Genomic DNA, 26,877 nt, shown 5'->3' with positions numbered 1-26,877 from the left:
CTTCCTGTGCACAGAACTACATCCAGTGGGTCGGGTTTGCCATCAGAGGCACTGCAGCTAGGGGCACAGTGATCTTGATCAATGATACAGTGTAACCCCTCCTAAGTTCAGGAGAGGTGGAGCTTTGTGTCTGGAGGAGGGAGGGGTCCAGGTGAGCAGTTCCTGAGGTGCTTGTCTATCTCTCCATGCAGGCAGCCTGCTTTGCGTGCCTTGGCGTACTTTTCATGATCATGAGCCTCAGCTTCATCATCATTGACTGGGCAACAGGAGGTGGCAAGAGCGGCGGCAGTCACTAACCAGCCCTAGAGCCTATGCCAGCTTTGCACCATGGATCAGCGCCCTGGGAGAAGCAGCTGGCTTTGATATACTTCCCTTCCCCTGCCCCACTGCTAGTACTGTACGGTGTCCCAGCCCATATGCCAACGCTGAGCCATGCTGCCAGCCAGGGATGCACTTGGGGCCCTCTGTCTTTATTGTAATTTCCTGATTGCAGGATCATTCAGTCCAGTCGTATCCAGTGACCCTCACACGGGGGATCAAAGCAATCCCATGAAAGTGGGGACAGCCATGCTGGGTGTGTCTGGGCCTCCAGAGACAATGCCCTTTGTGTGTAAGACGAGTGCCAAGGGAGTGGAAAATCAGAAGCCAGAGGGAGGAGAGGATGCAGGGTCTAGTGGCTACAGCCTTTGACCAGCTCGGTGACCTTGGGCAAGTCTCCACAACTCTCCATGCCTCAGTTTCCCCATCTGTAAAATGGGGATAATAATACTTCCCTACCTCACCAGGAGCTGGCTGTGAGACTAACCTCATCCAAGTTTTTATGTGGAGTGTCTGGTGATTTTGGACACCTAGGAGGGCAAAGTGTTATTATAGATTGGCTGCAAACAGGAACCGAAGGCTGCTGAGCAGGAAGGGACACATGAAGCAGACAGAGAGTACTTCCTGTCAGCAAGCACCTCCTAGGCAAAAAGAAATGAAAAGGGGTGGGGCCTGAATTTGCAGCAGTGTCACTTCCTGCTTCTCATTTTTCTTTTCCTGAGCTTTCTTGTCCCTTCCACAGGGATACAGAGCCATATAAAGACATTCAGAGCCTGATGATCAATGTCACCTTTAAGGGCAGAGGGAGGGGCAACCTCATGCTCTGAGTGATGTCCAGCTGGTCTGACTCACTTGTGATCGCCATGCTGCTGCATTTGACCTGGTCATGCATTTCTTTGCTGATGCCCACAGCCATGACTTCATAAGCATGTGTCCATGCTGAGAGGAGGATTGCTGAGTGGAGGGCAAGGGGTTACACTAATGGGAAAGGAGGCAGAGTGCTAAGGTTCAAGAAGGGAAGATCAGGTGATGAGTCCCAGTTGCCTCTGTCCTCTTTCCAGATTAGCTGGATGCCAAGTTTGGACTTTGGAGCAGACTTGTGGGGTGGGGACATCCCCATGAGAACAGGTCACACACTGCATGCTCTGCAGTGCTCAGCACTGCCCTAGGCTGGCCAGTTTGAGGGAAGCAGGAGCTGCAACTCCAGACCTTTCCTGTCTGCCCCTTTCTTCTCTTCCTGGTCCAACCTCAAGCTTGGTCTGGAGAAGGGATAGGAGGGAGAGGCCCTGTCAGTAGCACTAACAAGGTGTCTCCACTGTCTTCCAGGGATAGGAATGAGAAGAGCTCCCTTGAGGTCCTGTAGTGTCAGTGTCCCAAATACCTTTTCTTATCCTGGCATGCCTGGGCAGAGGCCTATCCCAGTCCAGATCTCAGCCCCAGGTGCTTATCCCAGCCAGGAGCCATGGTCCTTCCCATCTATCCACAATGGGAGCTCTCTCCTTTCCCTCCAGCACCAAGAGACATGTTACCATCACTTCCCCCTTCTCACCAGGGTTCCCTCACTTGGTAAAAGGGTGCCATGCCCCACTGGAAGTTGGCAGTGAATGCTGGGAAGTGTAGTCCCACCACTGAGTCCATATGGAAATCTAAACAGTGACTAAACTTGATTTACTGCTAATCTAAATAACTTAGTAGAATCTATGTTAATTTATTTTCTCTATGTCTATATATGTGTGTGTGTGTGTGTGTTACTATTATTGTATTATTGACTTTACAGCTAGTGCCTAGGCTAAAAGGAGTCCTTTAATACCACAGTGACCAGAGGATGTGTGGAGAGCTTCCAATGGCATGAAACTCACTTGGCTGTCACCTTGAATTTGGGATGAATACATATGGCCCTTAGCAACCCCTTTTGCATAAAGTCAGTAGGATCTGTTTACTTAGACCTATCCTTGATTAGTCGTATTTAATAGATCTTCTTCAGCTCTCAAGTGGAAGGCATCCCACTAGGAATTATATCTGGATGCAAGGTCAGTCCAAGTTCAAGATGCCTGCTGAGGCTTCCTGCAACAAGCACTTCCTTCTGTAAGTAGCCTGTATCTGGTTGACTGAGGAGACGGGAAAACAGAACCATACAACTCCTTAGGCTGTTTTTGGACATGTGGGAAATATGGGGCTTTCACACCACACCACACCCCACATCTGGAAACAGCCCTGGGCACTAGCAAAGGTTTAACTGCAATAGTATTGGGGTAACATAGTATTGGGGTAACCATGTTAATAGCTTTTATTTATGCAGAAAAAGATCATATTGTTTTAGCTTTTAGTATGCAGAAAACTGTGTAGTTGAAACAGGCCATGCTAGTAATAATCATTGTTGGGCTAAACTTGAGAGCAAGCTGGCAAAAAGGTGTAAACTATTTTTAGCAAGAAATGCAATGAAGAGGAATAGAATAAAAGAAAATTAGGGTTGGAAGGGGCCTCAGAAGGTCATCTAGCCCAACCCCCTGCTCAAAGCAGGACCACCCCAACTAGATCATCCCAGCGAAGACTTTGTCTAGCTGGGTATTAAAAACCTCCAAGAATGGAGATTCCACAACATCTCTGGGGAACCTGTTCCATGCTTTACTACCCTCCTCATGATTTTTTTTCCCCTAATATCTAACCTGAACTTCTCTTGCTGCAACTTGAGACCATTGCTCCTTGTTCTGTCATCTGTCACCGCTGGGAGCAGTCTAGCTCCATCCTCTTTGGAACCACCCCTCAGGTAGTTGAAGGTTGCTATTAAATGCACTCTCAGACTTCTCTTCTCCAGACTAAATAAGCCCAGTTCCCTCAGCCTTTCCGCATACATTATGTGTCCCAACCTCCTAACCATTTTCATTTCCTTTCACTGGACTCTTTCCAGTTTGCCCACATCCTTTCTGTAGTGGAGGGCCCAAAATTGGACACGGGACTCCAGATGCGGCTTCACCAGCGCTGAATAGAGGGGAAGAATCACTTCCCTCAATCTGCTGTCAATGCTCCTACTAATGCAGCCCAGCATGCCATTAGCCTTTTTCACAACAATGCCACACTATTGGCTCATATTCAGCTTATTGCCCACTGTGACCCACAGGTCCTTTTCTGCAACTGCTGCTTAATCAGTTGGTTCCCAACCTGTATCGGTGAATGGAATCATTCCATACTAAGTGCAGAACTTTGCATTTACTTATTGAACCTCATGAGATTTCTTTTGGTCCAATCCTCCAATTTGTTGAGGTCTCTCTGAATCCTAGCCCTACTCTCCAGTGTATCTACTACTCCTCCCAGCTTGGTGTCATCTTCAAACTTGCTGAGGGTGCACTCCATCCTGTCTTCTAGGTCAGTGCTTCTCAAAGTGGTGGTCCGTGGACCGGTGCCAGTCCACGAGCCACCGGTTGCCGGTCTGCAGCAAGTTACCAGGAAAGAAAAATATATTCGCTGGTCCGCAGCGAGTTGCCAGGAAAGAAAGAAATATATTTTCAGAAGCATAACATTGACATGTCATAGCGCCACAGTTCGTACGTTCCAACACTCCAGGTGATGTCACGTCGTGCGAGGTGAGGAAACAGAAAGAAACAGCTGGTCGTACATTTGTGTAGTGCTGTTACACGCAGTTGCTGCCACCGGCTAAACCAGGCACCAGTCCCTGGCCCACTGGAAAAAAAAATGCCGGTCCACCACATCAGATAGTTTGAGAAGCACTGTTCTAGGACATTGATGAAAACTTTGTACAAAACTGGTCCCAGGACCGACTCCTGAGGCACTCCACTTGATACCACCTGCCAACTAGACATTGAGACATTGATTACTACCCTTTGAGCCCAATGATCCAGTCAGTTTTCTGTCTACCTTACAGTGTATTGATTTAACCGTACTTCCTTAGTTTAGGTATGTATCCATCTAATTGTGTTCAACCAGCAGTGTCTATTGATTCAAATCTTGCCCCCGGCATTGAGATGGGGCTATACCAGTGGTTGCCCTTTTTTGTGGGGTAAGGCTCTCCAACAGGAATTGCTGGTTGAAGTCAATTAAGTCAGGATCTAGGGGCAGGGGCCCTGGACATGTAGGAGTCAGTCTTACAGAAGTTTGACATCAATGAACTCAGAAGCTGTGTGCCTCTGTTAGCTGGTGGGGGACTCCAGCATTCAGATCTTCTTAAGCTGATTACAGAACTTGTGTGGTCCCAGACAGGTTTCCTCGCACTGGGGTTCAGCAAGGTAGATTTCTGAAGATGTTATGAACTCCCCCAGTCACCCTGTGGTTCACGCGCCTTTCTGGAAGCAGATGGTCTAATGAAGTGGTGCTAACTGTACAACCTGCAGGCTGAGCTGGCCTACAGAGCTTTGATATCTAACCCACAGAACTGTGTCATCTTGTCTGTGGAGCTCCCCACAGGCCCAGAAATATGGCAGGGGGAGCAGTGGTAGCATTAATTGCTCCCCAAACCTTGGCCATTAACACTGCCACCATCCCCCCGCAACCAAATTTCTGGACCTGTGAAGAGTCCCAAGAGCCAGATGACATGGCTCCATGTACTAGGTCACGTCAGTGCACAGGGTCAGCTCATGGCCAGAGCCAGCATATAGAGTTGGGTTGGTTCGTGGGTTCAAGGCATGGTTGGACCTGATGTGTGGTGTTGGGCCAACATGCAGAATTGTTCTGCAGTCAGCTCCAATGCACCAGGCTGCATCTGCAAACCAACCCCATGCATGGATCTGATGCTCTGGATAACATCCATGTGCCAACCCTATGCTGGACCCAGGCCATGGACTGACCCTGCATGTGGGACTGAACCAGTTGTATACTACTCATACAGCTGTAAGGCCAGGTAGGTTGAGCACAGATCCAGTGCAATATCTGGCTGGCAGCGCTCTCGCAATCCCCACAGATTCCCCCAGGAGGTGGGTGGTGCATGCTGGGCCTCTCCTGGCCAACCCTGGCTAATTGGCTCTCCCAGCTCTTCCATGTATGTTGCTGAAGCTTGTTTTAAGAGCCAGGGTGAATTGGATATGTTCTAGAGCAGTGAGGGCCAACCTTTTGGGCAGCCATGCCACAAATTAAGGCACATACCCTCGCCAAGTGCCACTGATCCTTTTCCCTGCCTGATCTGCTGCTTTGCTTTTTGATCCCTGCCTTGTTCTCCCTGTTTGATCTGATGCTTTGCTTTCTACTTCCAGCCTTATCTGCCCCATGCTCCCTGCCCCCTCCCTGATCTGCCACGTGCCACAGACAGAGGTTGCTCATACTACTTGTGACACCTGCGCCGCAGGTTGACCACCCCCATTCTAGATGGATATACCTTTCAGTAGACAGGCAGTGGCCTGTATTGGAGAGTGTGGGGTTTATTTTTTGAATGCCCTATGGGACAGGCTGTGGCATCACTCTGTGGCTCCCATGAATGTCAGGGCTCAGCATGGCCATTGCTTTCTATCCTGCTTGAATACATTTAAGGAAGTTACAGTCAAAGATAAAAGTAGGTCTCTTCCTATTAATGCCCTCCTTTTCAGACTTGGTGGCAGGCGTTCTGTGACTGATCAGGACTCCCTCTTGGGTGTGGTCAGATGGAGTAGGACACAGTGAGAGTGATGGATGAGAAACAGAGGGGATAGGGTGGATATGTACACAAGGAGTAGGGACATGGATCACACTGTATGAAATGATGGTAACTTCCATGGTAGTGCCCCTGATGACCATGGGAAAACACCTCTTAGTGCCAGCAACAGAGGAATTCCCATGTAGAGAAGTGACATGAAGTGCTGCTTTGCTTTGACCTCCCAGTTGGGCAAACCATGGGCAATAGGAGAATATGGAGTTTGTTTCTCTTACTGAGAAACTCCAGTGCCTCAGTGTAAGACTTGAGTGGGTCCTAGGCACCGAAGTGCTTGTAAGGAATAATAGTGCCCTGTGAATCTTTGTGCCCAGCACTGTTAATTGTTGCCACCAGCAATGTCTCAGGAGTAGCTGGGTAATGCCCAATCCTCCACCCAAAGTGACTTCTCCACTCAGTTCCCCAACAAGCTAGGGAACAAAAGGGTGTTAACAACAGTCCAAGAAATTCGGGCATCCCACGCAAGCTGGGAGCGGGGGGCTCTGAGCAGGCAGAGGCCAGTACATGATGCTAAGTGACTCTGGACTGAGCCTGTCAGTGTGTTAGATGGTAGGGGCATAATATCCTAGTGAGAGAGGAGCCAGATGGGAGAGGTAAGGAAAGACCATGCTCTTGCCTTTTGCCTTCCCACTTGTCTCCTGGTTAGCTGCAGGGTCAAGAACAAACAAGCTAAATGTACTCCTGAGATTTGCATACTGGACCATACATTTAGGAAGGTATCCATTGATTTCAGTGGCACAGGAGCAGGCCTGATGGCACTGTTTTTCCCACCAGCACATGCATACACAGGTGAGCACAGAGTTCTTGCCTACTGACAGGGATTCAGCAGGGTCCCTAGTGTTCTGTCTACCCCTTGCCCTGGAATAAGACTGCCTGGCTCCCAACCATATCCTTACATTTGAAAACACATCTCCACCTCTTGGCTTACACAGTCCATCTGTCCATCCCATCCCCACAAAGCCTCCCAGTTCCATGTGATCAGGAATCTTCAGGTTGTGCCAAAAGCCAGATGTTAACTTTTTTTTTTTTTGCTGTGTTGGGCACCTTCTGAATTTAAAAGGAGAGGAGAACTGGGGAGGGGGGTGGCACAGGAAACAAAATGTGAGTGGATATTTTTATGGCACTGTGATTAATGAAATAAATACAAGATTTCTTGGGTTAATACATGCAAATTAAGTAAATAAGAGACGTATTTTTTTATCCAGAGTGGTGCAGGCTGGAAAGCTTTTTATAAATACTGTATATAAGAGTAGATTTTTTTATGTATTCTGTGTTGCTCCTGGTAGCTCTGTATAGTGTATATATATATTTCACACTGTTGATGGAGAGGGACCACTCTGCAAAATGACCTGCCTGTGCTAAAGAGAATATATGACTAGAAAGGGAAGTCAGGCCTTTCTGTGGCCCAGTGGCTGCTGTAACAAGGGTTGGTAGACACAGGTGGGATGGTTCAGGTAGGACAGGCATCTATTTAGAATGGTTTAGGAACTGTGAATCCTGCATCTATGCAGGGATTTGAACTGGATGAACTTTGAGGTCCCTTCCAGTCCCAAAATTCGATTATTCTATTCATGGGTATAATTTTTGCTTAGGCTGTTAAAAACCAGCAGCATCAGCATTGTAATCCATGTTCTAGCTAACCACTGCAATAGGCTGTGGCTCAGGCCCCTACCTAAGAACAGGGGAGTTCAGGAGTCCAAGAAAAGATGGTAGCAAATTGAAAGGGTATCTTTTTAGGTAGCTTTAAGTAATCTCTGTGGGGACCCAGGCATGTGAGGGACTGAGTACTTGGACAAGGACCTTAGTAGCTAAGCTCAGGTCCCCCTGATTTTCCCAGCTCAGTTCAGTGGGGGTTTGCAGTGTGATGTGAATGCTTGTCTCTACCTGTTTGCTTCCCCAGTGGATGGCAGGTCAGGTATGGTGGTACCTCTCCATCTCCAGTAGAACCCGCTGTCTGTGAGGCAGCTCAGCAGGACAGGTGGCAGGTGGCAGGATTGGAGGATTTTGCTTTCCCTCTACATTTGGGACTCTCCTGCCTTCTGCCAGGCTGAACCGTTTGTGATATCTCTGTCCCCAAGTCTCTGTTGCCTTCAATGTTTGATGTGAAGGATGAGATAAGAGGGCAGGGCTGTGTTTCTGTGACATGTGGTAGGGCTAGGGGTCGGTTTTAAATTATATGTTGAAATTAGATCTATATTTGGAAAAGAAAGAAAAAAACCTTTTTAAACAACAATAAAGAAAACATGAAACTTCCATAGTCTTGCGTGTTTCCCTGACGTAGGCTGCTCAGCTCACAAGGCTAGGATGGGGGCTGCCTTTCAGAGGGATCAAGTTGAAGCTCTCAGCCAGGATGAGCTGGTTTGGCTCCCCCTCATGGACACAATGCACCTTGTCTGAACTGGATATATGAACACTGGAAATGAAGGGATCGTCTCAGGACACCCATCTCTCACCCTGCTGGGAGTGGGGAGGGGCAAAGAGCTCTCAAGGCCCCTCTCTTTCATCCCTCTGCTGGCACAGAGAGAGGCTAGGCATTGGTATGGGGTGCTGGATGCCTCATAATTTGCAATGTACAGCAAATTACAATTTTCCCAGTACAGCTGGAAAGTGCTGGCCTCATCCAGAGGGGCAAGCAGCTGGTTTGTATTACTGCAGTGCACCGAGCCTACCATGATGTGTGGCAGATAGGAAGATCAGCACTTTTCTTCTGTTCTTGTGTCCCCATGGGAGAGGGGAAGGGACCCTGTTCCCAGCCTTCTGGAACGCTGCTGGATCATCCTGCACCCTCCCTCTTCCTCTGGCGAGGTCCAGCCCACAGCAAGGATCATCCACTTGCAGCCCTGTGAGGAGAAAGGTCCCGAAACCAGTCGTTTGCACCATTCTCTACAGTGCAAAACAGCACCCTTTGTGCCGGGCACGGACAGTGGGGTCAGCTGTGACTCCTCTCCCAACTTGTCTTGCCTGACAGGACCCCCAGGTGTTTCTGCTTCAGTACAGAGCTGAGAACCAACTGCAGAACTGGGCTCCAGCTCTGGATGCCCAATACCCCTGACCCTCCTCCTCTATAAAATGCTCTGGCATACATGGGGTAGGCCTGTGCCCATGGGAGGGCCAGCTGGGTATAGTCTGTGAGAGTCCCTGAGAGGAGAATGGGCCTCAGCACTGCTTCCTGCCCCAACCAAAGTCTTTGTGCTGACTAGCAACCATAGCTCAGATTCCATGCTGGCCTCAGCCATGGAGGGGGCCCAGACACGTCAGTCGGGACTGGGTGGGGGCCCCTGCCTGGCAGCCCCTGTGCAACATGCAGTGGCAGTAGCCAGTCTCCACTGAAGCTAGAGGGAAGCTGGGTGGGGTGGGCTCTGCTGAGAGAAGGAGGAACCCAATGCAGCGCCAGTGGCTATCAGGGCAAATGCCCACATGTTGCTGAGATGGGGGCACAGGGGAAGGGGGGGGGGATTGTATCATGATTTTGGGGGAGGGTCTGGCTTGGCTGCCCCAGCTGTGGGGGCCTTTTCTGGCCAGTGGAACGCTCCTCCCTGCCCTCACAGGAGCTGCTCTAATTAAAGCACCTGCAGCATCTCATGTATTCAGCATCCCACACTTCAAAATGGTGAAGGGGGCCACTTTAACTAAAGCTGGTTCAACAAGCTTTAGTTAAAGCACTGCTGCCACCATTTTGAAGTGCAGGGATGCTGAACACACATGATGCTGAGGCTGCTGGAGTGTGCTAATCACTATGCTCTGGCAGACTTGATGAATCAAGTCTGCTCTGACACATCCTAATTTAAACACATCATAGCAGGTGTTGGGCACGTGTATAGGGTGGCTCCAATGCCCCCATCCCTCCCCCTCCAGCTCCACAGGCTGTGCTGAGTGAGCGAGGGGATAAAGAAAAGTGACCATGACTTGGTTAGGTGCAAAGCACAGAGGGAGACAGCTCTGGACTGAGGGTGACTGAAGCTGCCAGGAGGTATGTCTGGGACAGCGTAAGGGGTTTGGTGGCCTAGGAGGAAGTTCACTGGGGTCTGGCATCAGGAACCAGGCAGGGTTGTTTCTTACAGAACACTCCATACCACTTCCTTGGTTAAACACTGCTGTTCTTATTACTGCTGTTATTCTTCAATATGCTAATGATTTGTTCTAATTAATCAAGCCCCAGAACATGGATTAAACTGGGCAGAACATCACAACACAAGACTGCATTCCCCTCTTGCCTGCCCTCAGATCCCTCTGCCCCAGGAAAGGGCAAAGACCCTGTGATAGGCTATGCAAACCCCAATGCTGCCCAGGAAAGGGTTAGAGGGTCACTGTGGGCTCAGTTGGCTCTGGCCTGTTATACCTGCAACAAGTGTCATCTTGGAGAGATGGGTTTAAGGGCAGAGCCCAGCTCACAGGTGGTGAGGAGGGAATTAGAGTGGATCTGGAGGTTAGGGCAGATGGCCCTGGGTCTTCTGGAGGGGTTGTGTCCTGTCAGGGCCTCTGTGAAGCATGGCAGGCCTGGCTTGGGGCTGCAGCTGGGTTCATGGTTATGTCCCTCCTTCCTGACCCAGGGATAGGGCTAACTGCTGCAGGCAGAATATGCCCAAAGGGGTATCTGCTGCTTTGTAAGCCCAGCTGGAGGCCCAGCAGTTTCCAGCCCTGAGCTCAGGGGCTGTCCTGTCACAGACCCCTAATGCAGGGGTGGCCTGTGAAGCTGCTGGTAGCATTTCCTCTGAACATGGTCCCTCTGCCTGCTGTGCCCATGTTAGTGCTGCAGGGAACTGCTACACTGCATGGCTAGCAAGGTAAGTTTCTGAAAACACCCCCTGCCAAGGGGAATCCCCAGGACTGCTGGAGAAAGGACAGGATACAGGTGCTTTAGTGGTAGCTACCAGGGTCACTCTAAGTATTTGTGACAGATGCTGACTGAGGGCCTGGCTGGGAATTGCTGTTGCCCTGCAAGCTGTGGGTTGAATGCCATTTGTTGATGTATGAGCATGTTGCACCCACCCAGCCCTCAGGTAAGTGGCCACATAAAGGACAGGGGAGGGGAACAGTAGTTTCTGGTGTGTAGCTATTGCTATTCATCTGTTGATCTTGCAGTCCTTTAGAAAGGGAGTCACTATTGTTCTTATTACCCCTTCTTATAGATGGGGAAGTAGAGGAACTGGGGCAGTGGCAGCTCCTGCCAAGAGATGAACCTAGATGAACCCTTATACGAAGAGGCACTTTCCACATCCACTGGTGTACATTGAACATGCTTCATTAAAGCCTTCCTCCCCACTTCTTTGTTGATTCCTTAAAAGTGCTGTGTACACACACTGTGTCAGCCTAATTGCCACTAGTTTAGTCCTCATTAAATTCCTGGAACTGGGACATGACAAAAAGTATTTTTGCTTCATTAGTGAGACTTAAAAAACCATGCCAATTGGGAGGGCCTGAGAGTACCAAAACAGAGAAAGGCCTCCATCCTACTTAGATCTGCATGCAATGATTGTCCTGGGTGCAATCTCTGTCATCTAGGTGGCCTGTAGTCCGATGGGACCTGGAACCTGAGCTCCCTGTGCTGTGCTGCCACATGTCAGGAATGAGATGTGGGACACATCGAAGGGATGGGAGATACTTTTTCCCTACCGTGGCCCATCCTCCCTGCTAGGTCACTATAACAACTCCTCAAAATGGGGGAGAGCTCTTGGGCCTATCAAGGCTTCAGCAGTGAGACCCTTTAGGTAGCTAGTGCCCTCCCAGTGGGTTAGCTTGTCATGCTTGTGTCCTATAAATAGTCCAGGACATACAACTACCCCACAGCACCCTGAGCCACCCACAGCAACTGCCTCCACCAGAGCTGATGGACAAAAAGTAGCTATACCCAGCACGTTACCCCACCTCACTCCTGCCAGGAGGGAGAGTCCACCATCCAGATCCTGGGGGAAAAGGCATCACATACGTAGTAGCTTCACGATCTATATCTCTGCATCACGTGCTATGGAGAGTAACTTGCTGATCAATTCTCCAGTGGAGTTCAATGGGTCTTGGCAGAACAGCACATGATTTTCATTGTCTCTGTTCTGGAGAAATGTGGATAAGTGAAAGAAACTAAGTCAGTGACTGGCTGCTTAATGAGCTTGTCTCACTGGCTGCCCTGGCCTGGCCCTGGGGTGCCCTAAAAGGAAAATATTCTCAAGTGCTAGCCTGGTGCTAGCAGGCAATTGGCATCTCCCTGTGGGGCTCCAGGGATGGCCATCCTAATGGGCTAACACTTGCCAAATACAATTAAATGTGGCTAGCACTGAGTGGCTTGGTAAGTCCAGCTATGGGCACTGGGGACTCTCCGCTACTTGAGGGTCTGAAACAAGGTCCACAAGAGTCAGGGGAGGCCACAGAGGCAAGCGTGCCCAGAACCATGCCACTCCCCATTCCTGCCAGGAGAATCATATAGTGAGGAATCCCTTGGGATTCAGGCTGCTGGAGCAGGTGGTCATGTGCTTCTTTACACCCGTTATAATTGTGGGGTGAAATGCACCTGCAGTAGGGGACTCCTTGGACTTCCACTGGACGTCAGTGAGGGTGGGGTCCCTTATAGTGGTTGCAAACTTTCTCTTGAGGATGTTGTACTCATGTTTTATGAGTGAGGCTGGTGCTGCCTGGTTCTCTGCCTCCCTCTAGTGGCTATTCAATAAACAGAGATTTACAATGTTTTTTTGCAACTTCACAGCTGGTGGACCTGGTCTTCTAGCCCTGGGAGCAGGGGTTGACGCTTTGTAAATTTAGAGGACCAACTGTTTCAAGCTCAGGAGGCGACTCATCTGAGGTCTTTGTGATCATCTCACTCTTGGAATGACCATAATCCAGATTTTTATGCCCAGGAAAGTCTGGTGCTTAGGTGGGAGGAAACGCCGTATGACCAAGGCACGCGGGATAACTGGACAATAATTCTAGAACTGAAAACACCTAGATTAGGGGTTCTGGGGATTAGTCAGTAAGGTTTGGTCAGGCCAAAGTGCTTCTCTATTTTTTTACAGCAAGTCTTTAACCATTATGGTTTCAACAAAACTCTCAAAACATTAATCAGTGAATCATAGAAAATTAGGGTTGGAAGGGACCTCAGGAGGTAATCTAGTCCAACCCCTTTCTCAATGCAGGACCACACACTTTCCCTCATCCTCTTTGGAACTGACCTTCAGATAGTTGACGGCTGCTATTAAATCCCCTTCAGTTGTCTCTTCTCCAGAATAAATAAACCCAGTTTCTTCAGTCTCTCCTCATAAGTCATGTCTCCCAGGCCCCTCACCATTTTCACTGCCCTCTGCTGGACTCTCTTCAATTTGTCCACATCCTTTCTGTAGTAGGGGGCTCAAAACTGAACACAGTACTCCAGATGTGGCCTCACCAGTGCTGAATAGAGGGGAAGAATCACTTTGCTTTATCTGCTGGCAACATTCCTGCTAATGCAGCCCAGTATGCTGTTAGCCTTCTTTGCAACAAGGGCACACTGTTGGTTCATATTCAGCATATTATCCACTGTGACCCCCAGGTCCTTTTCTGAAGAGTTGCTGTTTAGCCAGTCAGTCTCCAGCCTGTACTAGTACATAGGATTGTCCCATCCTAAATGCAGGATTAAATTGCATTTGCCCTTAGTGAACTTCATGAGATTTCTTTTGGTCCAATCCTCCAATTTGTTGAGATATCTCTGAATCCTAATTCTATCCTTCAGCGTATCTACTACTCCCCCCTGCTTGGTGTCATCTGCAAATTGCTGAGAGTGCACTACTTCCCATGTTCTAGGTCACTGATGAAGACATAGAACAAAACTGGCCCCAGCACTGACTCCTGGGGCACTCCACTTGATACTGGCTGCCAACTAGACATGGAGCCGTCTGTTACTATCCTTAGAGCCCAACAATCCAGGCAGTTTTCTATCCACCTTACAATCCACTCATCTAATCCATACTTCCTTAGCTTGCTTGTAAGAATGTTGTGCCATCTAACAGCACCAGGGAAGGAATCCTGCCTTATCTGCATATCAAAGAGCGACTCACAAAGACACTCTTATGGACCCAGAGGAACAGATTTCCACCTTAAGCTTCCTCTGTGCAAAAATGAAGTTGATTTTCTATCTATGGGTTCTTTTTACTATCTTTAATTTTCCCTGAGCCTGAGGAAAGGTGTGCGTGCCTGAAAGCTTGCAGAAAAAGATGTATATATTTTGCAATTTCTTAGTTGGTCTAAGAAAAGGTATCATCTCTGAACCAAGAGTTCTAGAGTTTTGCATTTCTTTTTGTCTCAGACCAACACAGCTACCAAATACATCACTTGCTAAAGTCAAGGTGTATCATGTCCACTGCTCTCCCTCCATGCACAGAGCCAGTCTCATCATCATAAAAGGCAATCAGGTTGGCCCCTTGTCCTCCAAGAAAACCTTAGAATGGATTCCTTGAGGACCTGCTCTATTATTTTTCCAGGAACTGAGGTGAGGCGGACGGGTCTGTAGTTCCTCAGATCCTCCTTCTTCCCTTTCTTAAAGATGGGCACTATATTTTCCTGTTTTCCAATTGTCCAGGACCTCTCCTGACTGCCACAAGTTTTCAAAGATAGTGGCCAGTGGCTCTGCAATCACATCTGCCAACTCCCTCAGCACCCTTGTGTGCATTGCATCTGGCCCCATTAACTTGTTGTACACATCCAGCTTTTCTAAATAGTCCCTAACCTGTTCTTTCACCACTGTTGGCTGCTTACTGCCTCCCCAAACTGTGCTGCCAGGTGCAGTAGTCTAGGAAGCTTGCCTATGAAGACTGAAGTAAAAAAAGGGAACTAAGTATTTCAGCCTTTTCCACATTACCTGTCACTAGAGAGCCTCCCCCATTCAGTAGTGGACCCACACTTTCCCTCATCTTCCTCTTGTTGCTGGCATACTTGTGGAAACCCTTTTTGTTATCTTTTATGCCCCTTGCTAGTTGCAACTCAAGTTGCACTTTGGCCTTCCTGATTTCATCCCTCCATGCCCGAGCAATACTCTTATATTCCTCCATAGTCATCTGTTCAAGCTTCCACTTCTTATAAGCTTCCCTTTTGTGTTTTGGTTCACTGAAGCGTTCCCTGCTAAGCCAAGCTGGTCTTCTGCCATACTTGCTAGTCTTCTCAGTAAGGTTTCTTTAAAACACAACCAGCTCTCCTGGACTCCTTTCCCCCTCAGACTGGCCTCCCAGGGGATCCTGCCCAGCAATTCCCTGAGTGAGTCAGTCTGTGTTTCTGAAGCCCAGGGTCCTTACCCTGCTGGTCTCCTTCCTTCCTTTCCTCAGGATCCTGAACTCAGTCATCTCACAGTCACTTCTGCCCAAGTTTCCGTCTACTATTACATTCCCACCAATTCTTCCCTGTTTGTGAGCAGCAGGTCAAGAAGAGCATGGCCCCTAGTTGGCCTTTCCAACACTCCAAAAACTTCCTGGACTGCTTGTACACCACTCCCAGCAGATGTCCCCCATGGGAAGCAGGGCCTGTGTTTGGGAAACTTTCATTAGCTGATGAAAGAAAGCCTCACTCACTTCATCCTCCTGGTCTGGTGGTCTATAGCAGACATCCACCATGACATCACTCTTGTTGCTCTCCCCTTTGACCTTAACCCAGAGATTTTCCAACAGGCCTGTCTCCAGTTTCATACTGGATCTCTGGGCAATCATATAGCTTTTGCATAAAGCGCAACTCCTCCTCCTTTTCTCCCCTGTCTGTCCCTTCCTGTTTATACCCACCCATGACAGTACTCCAGTCTGTAGTCATGTGAGCTATCCCACTAAGTCTCTGCTATTCCAATCACATCATAGTTCTGTGACTGCAACAACTTCCAATTCTTTCTGCTCGTTTCCCAGGCTCTGTGTATTCATGTACAGACACCTGAGGAAACTAGCCAAGTGCCCTGTTTTCTTAGGGCATGAGAAGGCCAACCCTGTTGGCCCTTCCTGCTTGTGCTTCTTCCAGCTCACCCATTTCCCCACTTACCTCAGGGGTTGGTCTCCATCCCTTGGCAAACCTAGTTCAAAGCCCTCCTCACTAAGTTAGTGAGCCTGTCTGCAAAGATGCTTTTTCCTCTCTTCATCAGGTGGACCCTGTCTCTTTCTAGCAATCACATGATCAAAGAAGCCCCCAGCAACACCATTTGCACAGCTATGCATTCATCTGCAGGATGCATCTGCTCCTTCTTGGGCTCTTCCCCTTGACTGGAAGGATTGAGAAGAATACCACCTAAGTCCCTGTCACCTTTATCCTTGCACCCAGAGCCCTGTAGCCACGTTTGGTCTGCACAAGGTCTCCTCTGGCAGTGTCGTTGGTGCCCACATATATGAGCACCATGGAGAAGTAGTCACAGGGCCAAATGAGTCTCAGTTATCCTTCCGTGACACCTTGGATCCAGGCATGCAGCAGACCTCCAGAGACAACAGGTCAGACCAGCAGATTGACACTTCCATTCCCCGCAGAAGGGAGTCTCCAACCACCACCACCCATTGCTTTCTCTTTGTGGCAATGGTCTCGATCCTTCCAACCTTGGGGATACCTGGCCTGACCTCTTCCACCAAATGGAACATGTTCCTTCTCTGCTGTTGCTAGGACTCCAGATCTATTGTCCAGGCAAATGCTATAGGTGGAGATGAAGACTTCTGCACGCTGCCAGAGGTCACAAACTTCCAGCTTTCACCTTCTTGGGAGACCATGTCCTCTTCCTTCTCTTGCGCTGTCTCTGGAAGTCCTTCCTTCGCAGTGCTAGAGGTCTCGTCTAGCATGGAATCGATGAAGTCCTCACAGTGGAGGATGCTTCGGAGCCTTGCCACCTCCTTCTGTGGCTCTTTTGCGTTCTCCCTGAGGGACACCACCAGGAGCACCTATCGCACTGCAGGCACTCCCACACCTGGCTGTCACTGGAAGGAAACTGCAAGCTGCAGTCTCCATAGCACCAAGCCAGGACCTTGGTGGAAGCCTTGACAGTGAGCAGTCCTGCCTGGACATTCACTTTAGAGGTGCAAGCAGAGGAAGAGCTAGCAGTGGCAGTAGCTCTGGTATTGCAACATCCTCCAGTAATTTCTCTGGTTCTCTTAATATACTGCCTCTGTCTTCCTACCCCTCTTTCCAAACAGACTTTCCCTAACAAACTCCCTTCTAAGCTGGCCTGCTCACTGCTCCTTGGTCCTGAAAGGTTACCTTTTCCCTGCTATAACCTGCTTCCTTTCACCAAGTTTACAGTGAAGGAAGGTAAGAGAATTTCTAGGCAAACTCCCTAGTGAACACCCCTTTGCTCTGAACTCTAGTTAAACAAGGGGCTTAAGTAGAGGTGCACCAATACATTGGTCCAATATCAGATCAGCATTGATATAAAGAATATTGACTGTATTGGAAATCAGCCTGATGTGGCCAATAATTTGGCCAATAAATGACCCATGCATGTGTGCAGCCACAGCACAGCATGTAGGCGGCGAGGAGCACGGCCCGGCAGCTTGGAGAGCTGTGGCCATCTGGTAAGTCTTGTATGGTGGAGGGGGAGGGGGAGGGGGGGAACGGGTGTGGGGTGGCAGATCAAGTCCCCCATGGTGAGGGAGGGAGTAGGGTTGGAGCTGGGCCAGGTGCTGCCCAGCCAGGGTGAGGCGGGCGCAGGACAGAGCCACAGCTTGTTCAGGTGGCATGGGGGGTGGGGAGGGTGGCTCTTGCTGCTGCACGTACCCCAGGAGGACATGGGGGAGTGGGGGAGTGTGTCCCCCCATCTGTCTGGGGCGGGGTGGGGCAGGCTGCTGCTGTGGGCTGGGGCTGGGGCTGTACCAGGCTCTTCCCGCCAGGGGCTGGGCCATCTCTTGAGTGGAATTTGGTCTATAGGTAACTTGAACAATATGAACTAGAGGCACCCAAAACAATGATTAGTCAATGACTGCGGAGGAGTCCCCCCATGGCTGATCCCACCGACCAGGGAGGGGTCCCCCCATCGGGTGATCTCGCTGACCAGGGGGTAGGTCCCCCCACGGATGCTCACTGCTGTCGATTGCTGCAGCTATTTCCTGAAAGTGGCTGGGAGTGCCACAGTGCTCTACTCCCCAACAGGCGCTTGACCTGTCCCCCCCACCTGTCACCTAAGTGGCGAGTGCGGCCAGTCAGGGGGTGCACTGGTGCTCTCAGGGGGTGCACATGCACCCCCACGCACCCTCTACGCATTGCCACTGCCAGACAGCAGCCACCTTGCCCCATTCCTGATACAGGAAGAGCATGCACAGTGGAGTATATGAGGTCATCTGGCTGCCTTCATAGCCAGACGTTCTTCATTCCACACACTGTGCCCCATTCTGACAAAGTGTCTGCTTCCTGGACAGGTTATTGGAAGAATGTACTATGCATCACAGCCACTTGGGATTTCATGGCAGCAACAGCCGGCGAACCCAGCTTTCTCTACACCCAGAACAGAGTAGTCTTCTGTTGCATAAGCTAAAGGAAAATCTCCCTTGCAATATAGAATCTGACTCATACTGGAGAAGTTCTGATTTCATTCAGAAGAGGGCAATGGCTGTGTGGGTATGCATGTGCATGTGCACACGCATACATGCATGTGGGCATATGTACACATCAGTCTTTATGCTAGCAGATTTAGTCTGAATTCTTCACACTCTATATCACACAAACTATTGAAAGGAAACAATACCTTTGCCCTAAAACTCCTTCTGTCTTGTTCCTAAATCCCACTTCAACCACTGCAGGCAATTGGACTGATCTGAAGGAGACATCTGAGTCTTGGAAAGAGGATCAGTTTCCCCTGCACATTCCACCAGGCTCTGGACTGTGCAGGGGGAGGGATCTTAAACTTAATAGGTGCTTAGGAAGCAGCTTGGCTGGGATGTGGCAGGCAGCAGTGGCTGTTTCTAGCCCAAAAACCATATTTTTCCATGCATTATAGAAATTGCCAGCTGCTTTCAGGGATGGAATTTTTCCTTCCCCCTCCTCCCCAGCTTCTAGCACTGCTTGTCCAAAACCCTGATGTGACTCGTGGAAAAGATGACGTTAGCAAGCAGCTTGCTGCTTGTAACTTCCACCAACTCTTGGTCAGATCCATGTTTCCCATCTTCTACAACTCCTGCCTGTTTATCTACCTAACTGAGATTTTATGGCCCCTTGTAAAAAGTTCTAAAAGTGTTATTGACTGTAGGGACAGTTCTGGGCAGATGGTATCTCACAGCAAATAGAAATGGTACCATGCAGCCATAAATGCATTTCCATTGGCTAAATCCTAACAGTTTCAGCATAATCTTAAAACAACAATAATTTCTTAAAACTTTTTATGGGATGCCATTTTTTAGCCAGACTTGTCTTTGCATTTAAAGGGACAGGGCACAAGGAAGGGAAACAAGGAGTCTGGGAGGTTATTAAAGGAGAACTCAACAATTTTTTCCTCTTACTTAATTACATTAGAAATGTCAGGGGATTTATTTTCTTCCCCGTTTTCTTTGGGAAGACTCAGAAGTCTCACTTGTTTGGCTTTTAAATGAAGGAATCAGGCATAGCAATCTTTAACAAAGAGTTTTTCTTCTAAGTGTTCAATAGATTTCTGTCATAATTATGGCCATTATACCTGTGCATCTCGCTATCATTAATGGGTTTTCTCCTCAGCTTTTCCCTAGGAAATAAGGTAGAACTTTGCTGTTTTTTACAGACTGAAAACTGAGGGCCAGTGTAGATGAAGTGATATGCTAAAGGTCACTGAGGATGTCTGTGGTTAATGAGGGACTCAAATCCAGGTCTCTGAAGTCCTAGTTTACTTATCCTTCCAATTGCCAAAAGAACCCCCAAGCAATAAATGAACTGAAGAAAAATAGTTCCTCATCTTCATCAAGTTGCAGTTCCTTGGCTTCTGTGACAAGCTATCCATGCCAAGTTCTCCCGCTAGCCATAAAGTCTTCTGGGATGAAGTCCTGAATTTCATCCAAAAGCAAACAGAATTGTGTGGGATATTTTTAATCTTGCACCATCATCAAGGATGAAAAAGGGCACAAGCATATTTTCTTTTTAAAAATCTCTGATGTGCCTAGAGGATTTCTCTACTGCATAGAGGGAAGGGACATGACGAACTCAGAACAAGCATGAAAGTTTTTAGCAAATTTCAATTACTCCTAGTATCCAGGACTGGCCCAGTCCTGCACTCCTGGGGTCTATCCACACATCCAGGCATATGCGCTTGTAGCAGCTCGAATAGTAGCAGCACAAATTTGTGCTGGGGATTTTTGTCTCAGTGCACATGTCTTGACATGCACTTCGGTGTGGGGCAAGTTGTGCCACTTGGGGCAAAATAACCCTGCCCAGCTCCTCCCAGATCTGCAGCCAGGGGGAGCTAGAGCCCAGGGCCAGCACCTGTACTGGCCCCAGCAGTATAAAAACCTGCCCTGTGCTGGCCCCAGCAGTATGAGAACCTGCCCTGGTGAGCAGCTCAGGACTACTTGCCCTCAGGAGTCTGGATACCACTGGATACCAACTGACTGGGACTCACTACCCTTTATGCCGGCTAGACTGCTGAAACAGCCCTAGCCTGGAGTGGCCCCTGCACCCTCTACCCACTGCAGCAGTCTGGCAGCGGGGGCCGCTGCCTGGCTGTGATCTACTGCCACCTGTGACAGCATCTGACCCCTTGGGCCTGTAGCCCAATGGCTTCACTTCTGCCAGACCCAGATGGGGTGCCCCCACTCTGCCATCTGGGCAGCTATCGCCCAGAAAACGTGCTCCTTGTGGTGGCCCGCTTTGAACTGTTAAAGCATGTCCTCTTGGCCCAAAATGGCCAAGAGGTCAGCCACCTCATCTGCCCTCCAGCTGGGTCCCCAAGTGCTGGCCCTGGACAGGCTCCACGGCATGGATCTTGCCACTTGTCTCACCAGCAGAGATTCTGGTGTTCCCTGTTTAAGAGTTGCAAATGCTCTGATAAGAAACCCAAAGTCTCTCATTAAAATACCCAAAATGGTGTTCTTCCACTATTAAAATAACACGCCATAGGGAGATCAGTTGGGCAATGTTTTATTGATATATCTACAAGTGTAAAGAAATTTGGAAGGGGGTGGGGGTTGGAGGAGTTTGTGGGTGGGTACAGGGTTTGTGGGGGTGAGGTTTGTCGGGATATGGGACTTGTGCGGGAGTTCAGGGTTTGTGGCTGGGTACGTGGGGCCAGTTCCATGGAGGCAGGACCTGACCCAGCATGACAGGAGGTCCCTGTGAGTGGCATAGGGCCCCAGGTAACAGCCTGAATGGCCCGGAGCTGCCCAAAGGCACATGGCCCTGTGCTGAGCGAGGCCAGGCCTGTGCCATTTGGCACAGGCAGCACAGGGTGCCAGGCAGCTGGGGCCGAGCCACGCTGCCCCGCGCTGTGGGGGGCTGTGCCCCAATGGCTGCAGCTGCTGCAGAGGGGCTGTGGGCTGTGCAGGGGATAGGTGGGGGACCCACCCAAGCAGCCCCCACACACATACATAGTCCCCCATACCCATACAGCCCCCACTCCAGACCTTCCCATCCCAGTCCCTACTCACCTCGGGATGGAGCTGGGATCTATGCAGTCTGCGCTGCTCCTTGTCCTGCACATAGAGGCAGCATGCTTCAGCACCGGGGCAGGGGGCAGCTATAGAGACGCTCTGGCTGGCTACCAGAGCATCTCTTTGGAGAACCCCAGCCTCCGGTTGCCTCAGCTTTTTTGCTGTGTTTTTTTTTTTTTTTTTTGATACCTGTCATGACCCAAAGGGTATGATTGTGTGTGTGCTTCGGCACTGCAGAATTATTTCCCGCCACGAGGAGCTTTCTTTGCACGGTGCAATTCTCAGTTGCATAGAGACAACCCCGGTGCAAAGGAGTTCCCGCCACCTGTATGTAAATTTGTGTCCCACTATTGGCTGTTTCTAAAATTATTCCCACGTGGCGGCTAGTGATTGGCTTGCTAGCCGTATAAGAGGCTTGAGCAGTTTCTGCCCAAGTTGGAGGAGGAGAAGGAGGACTTCACATCTCGTGAAGAACTCTAAGCGCGCTGTGGAGCTTAACGAACCCAGCGTGTGCCTTAAGAAGGATACAGGGGCCTGATCAACCTCTAGCCTCTCCCTGTCGCCGCCTGATCCCTTGACGTACCCTTCCCTGCGCGCTTTCGTGGAGAGTTACCTTTCGGACTCTCATCGTGGTATCCAGAGCTCTTCTCGGGTTATTTCGTCCGGTTGATTCAACGGGCTTGCGGTTCTAGAGCTCTCAGCCGGCCTTGGACCAGAGTTCACGGTTAGAACTCTTGTCCGCTCTTCTTCTTTTCTATCTGTAACTGCAACGCAAGCAAGTTTTCCTGCCTGCACCGCGACCATCTACGGTGTAAGTAAAATAATCTTTAATCAACCTCTACGCGTCTGTGCCTAATTCTAGTCTGCCGTGCCGAATTCCCCAACCCACGTGCCAGGGCTGCTGGCCACAGCCCGCCGCGCACCCCCGAGGGCCCCGGACTGCTCCCAGCCCGCACATGGTGACGAGGATGGGATCCTGGGAAGGCACGATGGAGCTAGAATTAGTTAAGAACTGCCCTTGGCGCAGTGGAAAACGCCAAGTAGAGAACTTCATGGAACTGGAAGTGCATATCGCTTACCACCAGGCGGGAGGAACGGGTGAGAGGTTTATCAGTGGACGCCTTTCGCTGAAGGGAGAAGAGGGAGCTTCCGAAGACGGAGCCCCGAGAGAGAGGGAAGTGTGTCTTCACCCCACGGCATTCGGGTGTATAATGAATAATAAGTGGGTCCTGTTCAGGCCCCTCGACACTGTGTCCCTCGCCAGAGTCAACCCGGCAGGCACAGTAAACCCGACCCTCACCCAGGAGTGTGCCCGTTGCCTAAGATGTGCTCGGGAGAGTGAAGAACCAGTGCCGATCGACCAGTTAACCCCCTTTATGGTGGCGTCTAGATTGAGGGGTCGTGAGCTTCCATCCGAGCTCCGCGAAGACCTGGAGACAGAGGGACGTGCCGTTGATGAGAGGGTAACCCCGAAATGCAATAAGGGGGGAATGCTAACTGCAACTTTTCGTACTGTAACCGATTTAATGCAAAAGAATTTAAGTTTGAAAGCCCAGCTGCGTATGGCCGTTCAAGCGGTCAAAGAAGCGGCTGCGAAAGAAAATCTTGAGACACCACGCCAAGATGGCACTGAGCAAGAGGGAGACCGCGTGGAAGAACCGGAAGAGAAGGGTGGAGCTTCGGAGGAACTCGCGAGAGTTCGGCTGGCGACCCCGCCCACCAATGCAGCGTCCCTTCCGGTGACCACGCCTTCTTGCCGACGGAAGGGAGAATCGAGCGGAGGAGTGCATCCACCCCTCCTGCCTGAAGCAATAACAGCAGCAGCGACTCCTGAAGTAACAGATCAGCCTGTAGCAACAACCAGCCAAGTTGCTACTACCTATTGCGCTCGCACCAGAACTGAACTGCAGGATTTGTGCAGAGAATTAAGAATCCAACCTGAAGAAACTCTAGCTGTGTGGTTGGGACGTTTGTTCGTGGAACTTGGGTCCGACCTGCTGAACCAGGAAGAAGCAAGCTTCTTGGTCAGACAAGCTTCATGGAGTAGAGGACATGTCACTGACATCGACATGGTGGCGTTTAACGTTCACTGGCCTATTCCACTGCCAGCGCTTGTTGCAGGACTGATCGGTCAAAAAGCCCACGCATGGCATGACAGACGGCCAGAACATACCGGCGCAGAGCAACTCGTGCTAGCGATCATCGGAGTCTCGTACTGTGCCTGGAACCCCAGAGCATGTGCACTAGGACTGACATCACTCCACTGAATAAGACCATGGCCTCACCATCATCTACGAGATCCTGGAACCGTTCCAGTGACCGTTCACAGCATAAACAGTTGTCTTGAGGTTTATGGGCGAAAGAACATCGCTATCCTCTGGATTCTGCTTAACCCAATGGTGAACCAACCCGTGAGTAATCTTCTTCGTCAGTTGTCACGACTGCGTATCCTGATGAAGCCAAGATTATCCAGTGATCGGGAACGTCGACACCCGACCGAGGCTCAAGGCGCAAGACATCGCAAATCCGATCTTCCATCGTTGCCACAGAGAACAACAGAGGAGCGATACCTGTTTGGATTTCTCCTACAGCGTTCTGGACTCAATAAGCGGCAACTTCGGATTTTAGGGGATGCAGGCCAATGGCAACTGGCCTGAGTTAGGTTTTCATTATCTGGAAGAGCTAGACAATGGCTCCTCGACGATTTCATCCACTTGAGTGTGCAAGAGATGGTTGTCCAGAGTAGCAAACACCTGTATTATATGTTTTAGAAATGATAGTGTGGTTCCATATGAATTTTGTAAATATTAGTGAAATAACTGTTTTAAGAGAATTCTTTTCACAGATCCAGAATTCAGAGCGCGTGGCGGAGAGAAGCCCCAAGAAGGATAACATCATCGGCAGAAGTGAGGGCTTGACACACGACTTCGCCATGACGCCCACTGAAGCCCTGATCGTGCAATTTTTTGTTATGAATCTGGTTATGTGTGTATGTATTTGTGCCGGCTATTATTTGATTCGATCCCTGGAAGACGAACTTCTTATGTTAGCTGATTTTGTGTTTACCCGTTTAGTTCAATGACCTGTTATAAGAGCTACTGGCAACCTGAATGACGAGCATGTGGTATAATTCAGCTGTGCCTTCAGCAAGGGGGGCTGTCATGACCCAAAGGGTATGATTGTGTGTGTGCTTCGGCACTGCAGAATTATTTCCCACCACATGGAGCTTTCTTTGCACGGTGCAATTCTCAGTTGCATAGAGACAATCCCGGTGCAAAGGAGTTCCCGCCACCCGTATGTAAATTTGTGTCCCACTATTGGCTGTTTCTAAAATTATTTCCACGTGGCGGCTAGTGATTGGCTTGCTAGCCGTATAAGAGGCTTGAGCAGTTTCTGCCCAAGTTGGAGGAGGAAAAGGAGGACTTCACATCTCGTGAAGAACTCTAAGCGCGCTGTGGAGCTTAACGAACCCAGCGTGTACCTTAAGGAGGATACAAGGGCCTGATCAACCTCTAGCCTCTCCCTGTCGCCGCCTGATCCCTCGACGTACCCTTCCCTGCGCGCTTTCGTGGAGAGTCACCTTTCGGACTCTCATCGTGGTATCCAGAGCTCTTCTCAGGTTATTTTGTCCGGTTGATTTGACGGGCTCGCGGTTCTAGAGCTCTCAGCCGGCCTTGGACCAGAGTTCACGGTTAGAACTCTTGTCCGCTCTTCTTCTTTTCTATCTGTAACTGCAACGCAAGCAAGTTTTCCTGCCTGCAACGCGACCATCTACGGTGTAAGTAAAATAATCTTTAATCAACCTCTACGCATCCGTGCCTAATTCTAGTCCGCCGTGCCGAATTCCCCAACCCACGTGCCAGGGCTGCTGGCCAAAGCCTGCTGCGCGCCCCTGAAAGCCTCGGACCGCTCCCAGCCCGCACAATACCTAGATTTCCAAGTATAACATTTTGAGCCCATGCTGCAGGGAATGTTTTTCTGTTCCTAGTGTGCCTCTTACGGCACCTCAAACTGCTTTGAGATGCCACAGGAAGCACGTGCGGGCTCATGTGGATGCACCCCTGGAATCCATAGGCAAGCGTCTATTATTTCAATGTTCATTCATTTGATGGAGTGTCAGGGACAGGATGGCTTGCAAGAGAAGTTAGAGACAAAAACACTTCTATAGTGTGGAACTCTGCTCACAGCTACACAAAGGTATACTGAGAATCTCCCTCCTGAGGGCAGGGGAAATCGGTCTGGACTTGGTGTTAGCTCTGAACATAACTCCTTAGGTTTAGGTCATATTGCTGGCCTGAAATTGCACAAAGCAGAAACACAGGGAAGGGGAACCGCTAATGTTACTGATTTAACCCCTTTGCTATTGTGGGCAACTGTGTCAGATGATTCTATGGACCTATAATTAAACAAATATCAGGAAACACAAAACTGGCATCCTAATCCCACATCTTCATCAAGATCATAAAACCATATGTTATCCTGTAGTTGTGCTTTTTATTAAGGATTATGCATAGTTTTATTATAGAAATATATATATTGCATCAAACAAATACTATTTTATCTGCCAGTTGTGTCACTGCATAAAGGATTCTATATAGTTGAGTTGAATACTATGTCAGATTCAGAATACTTTATCCTGCAGACTAATAGATTAATGAAGAAAAGCACCAAGAAAATTCCAAGCAAAATCCTTTATATTTAGATTTAGTTAGAATATTCTGTCAGTGTTTTTTTTCTCCAGAGAAAACTGCAGCCAATTGTGCTGACATTTTTTCAATTTTCTGTTGGATATCTCAAAAGGAAACATTTACTTTCTAGAAAATCCCAAAACAAAATATTCCAGTTTTTCCAACCAAATCACAAAGTTTTGTTTCGGTTAATGTCAATGTTAATCTGTGTCTGTTCCAACTACTGCTGTGGTTCATGGCAGTGGAATTCAGGCACCTCAGACCTCCACAGGCTGGGCTGACTTTTTCCCCCATGATACATCATAGTTACCTCATTTGCCCATTGGGTCCAATGGGAATCAGGAAAGACATAGTCTAGATCTGGCATCTTGATCCAGAAATAAGAACAGGGACATAATGCCCACTGGCTACAACTCCCTTTATGTGCTGCAATGGCTGTGTGTAGTATAATGTTGACTGAAGTTGAAATGAAATATTTCAGTTCAGTTCAACAAACTAAAATGAAATATTGGACTTGGAGATAGTGAAAGGAATTATTTAAGATTGTATATTTTAAGAATTTTTCAATCAACACACAAAAACAGTATTTTTTCATCCTAAATTGGAACAATGGCATCATGTTGCTTGACACTGGGAGCATCTACATAAGACATTTACTGTGGAGTAGCTTAATTAGCTCCACAGTAAACATCACACATCTACATGTGCCCCTTTTAGGCTGAAGTAAACT

The 26,877-nt window shown here is 49.2% G+C and overlaps 1 protein-coding gene across 1 annotated transcript in view; it reads left to right on the top strand.

Moving 5' to 3' along the window:
• The window catches only part of SLC38A3 (solute carrier family 38 member 3), an 86,698-nt gene extending 78,495 nt beyond the window's left edge, over positions 1-8,203 (top strand). Inside the window, exon 16 of the mRNA XM_006265540.4 lies at positions 192-8,203. Within this exon, the coding sequence (XP_006265602.2) occupies positions 192-296 (105 nt within the window). The 3' untranslated portion in view covers positions 297-8,203. The remainder of the gene's footprint in view (positions 1-191) is intronic.
• The last annotated feature ends 18,674 nt before the right edge of the window (positions 8,204-26,877 follow it).

This window comes from Alligator mississippiensis, chromosome 12, assembly GCF_030867095.1.
Source record: "Alligator mississippiensis isolate rAllMis1 chromosome 12, rAllMis1, whole genome shotgun sequence".
Classification (NCBI taxonomy): Eukaryota; Metazoa; Chordata; order Crocodylia; family Alligatoridae; genus Alligator; species Alligator mississippiensis.
Note: the sequence above shows the minus strand (reverse complement) of the source record. Positions and strands in the feature narration are given on the sequence as shown.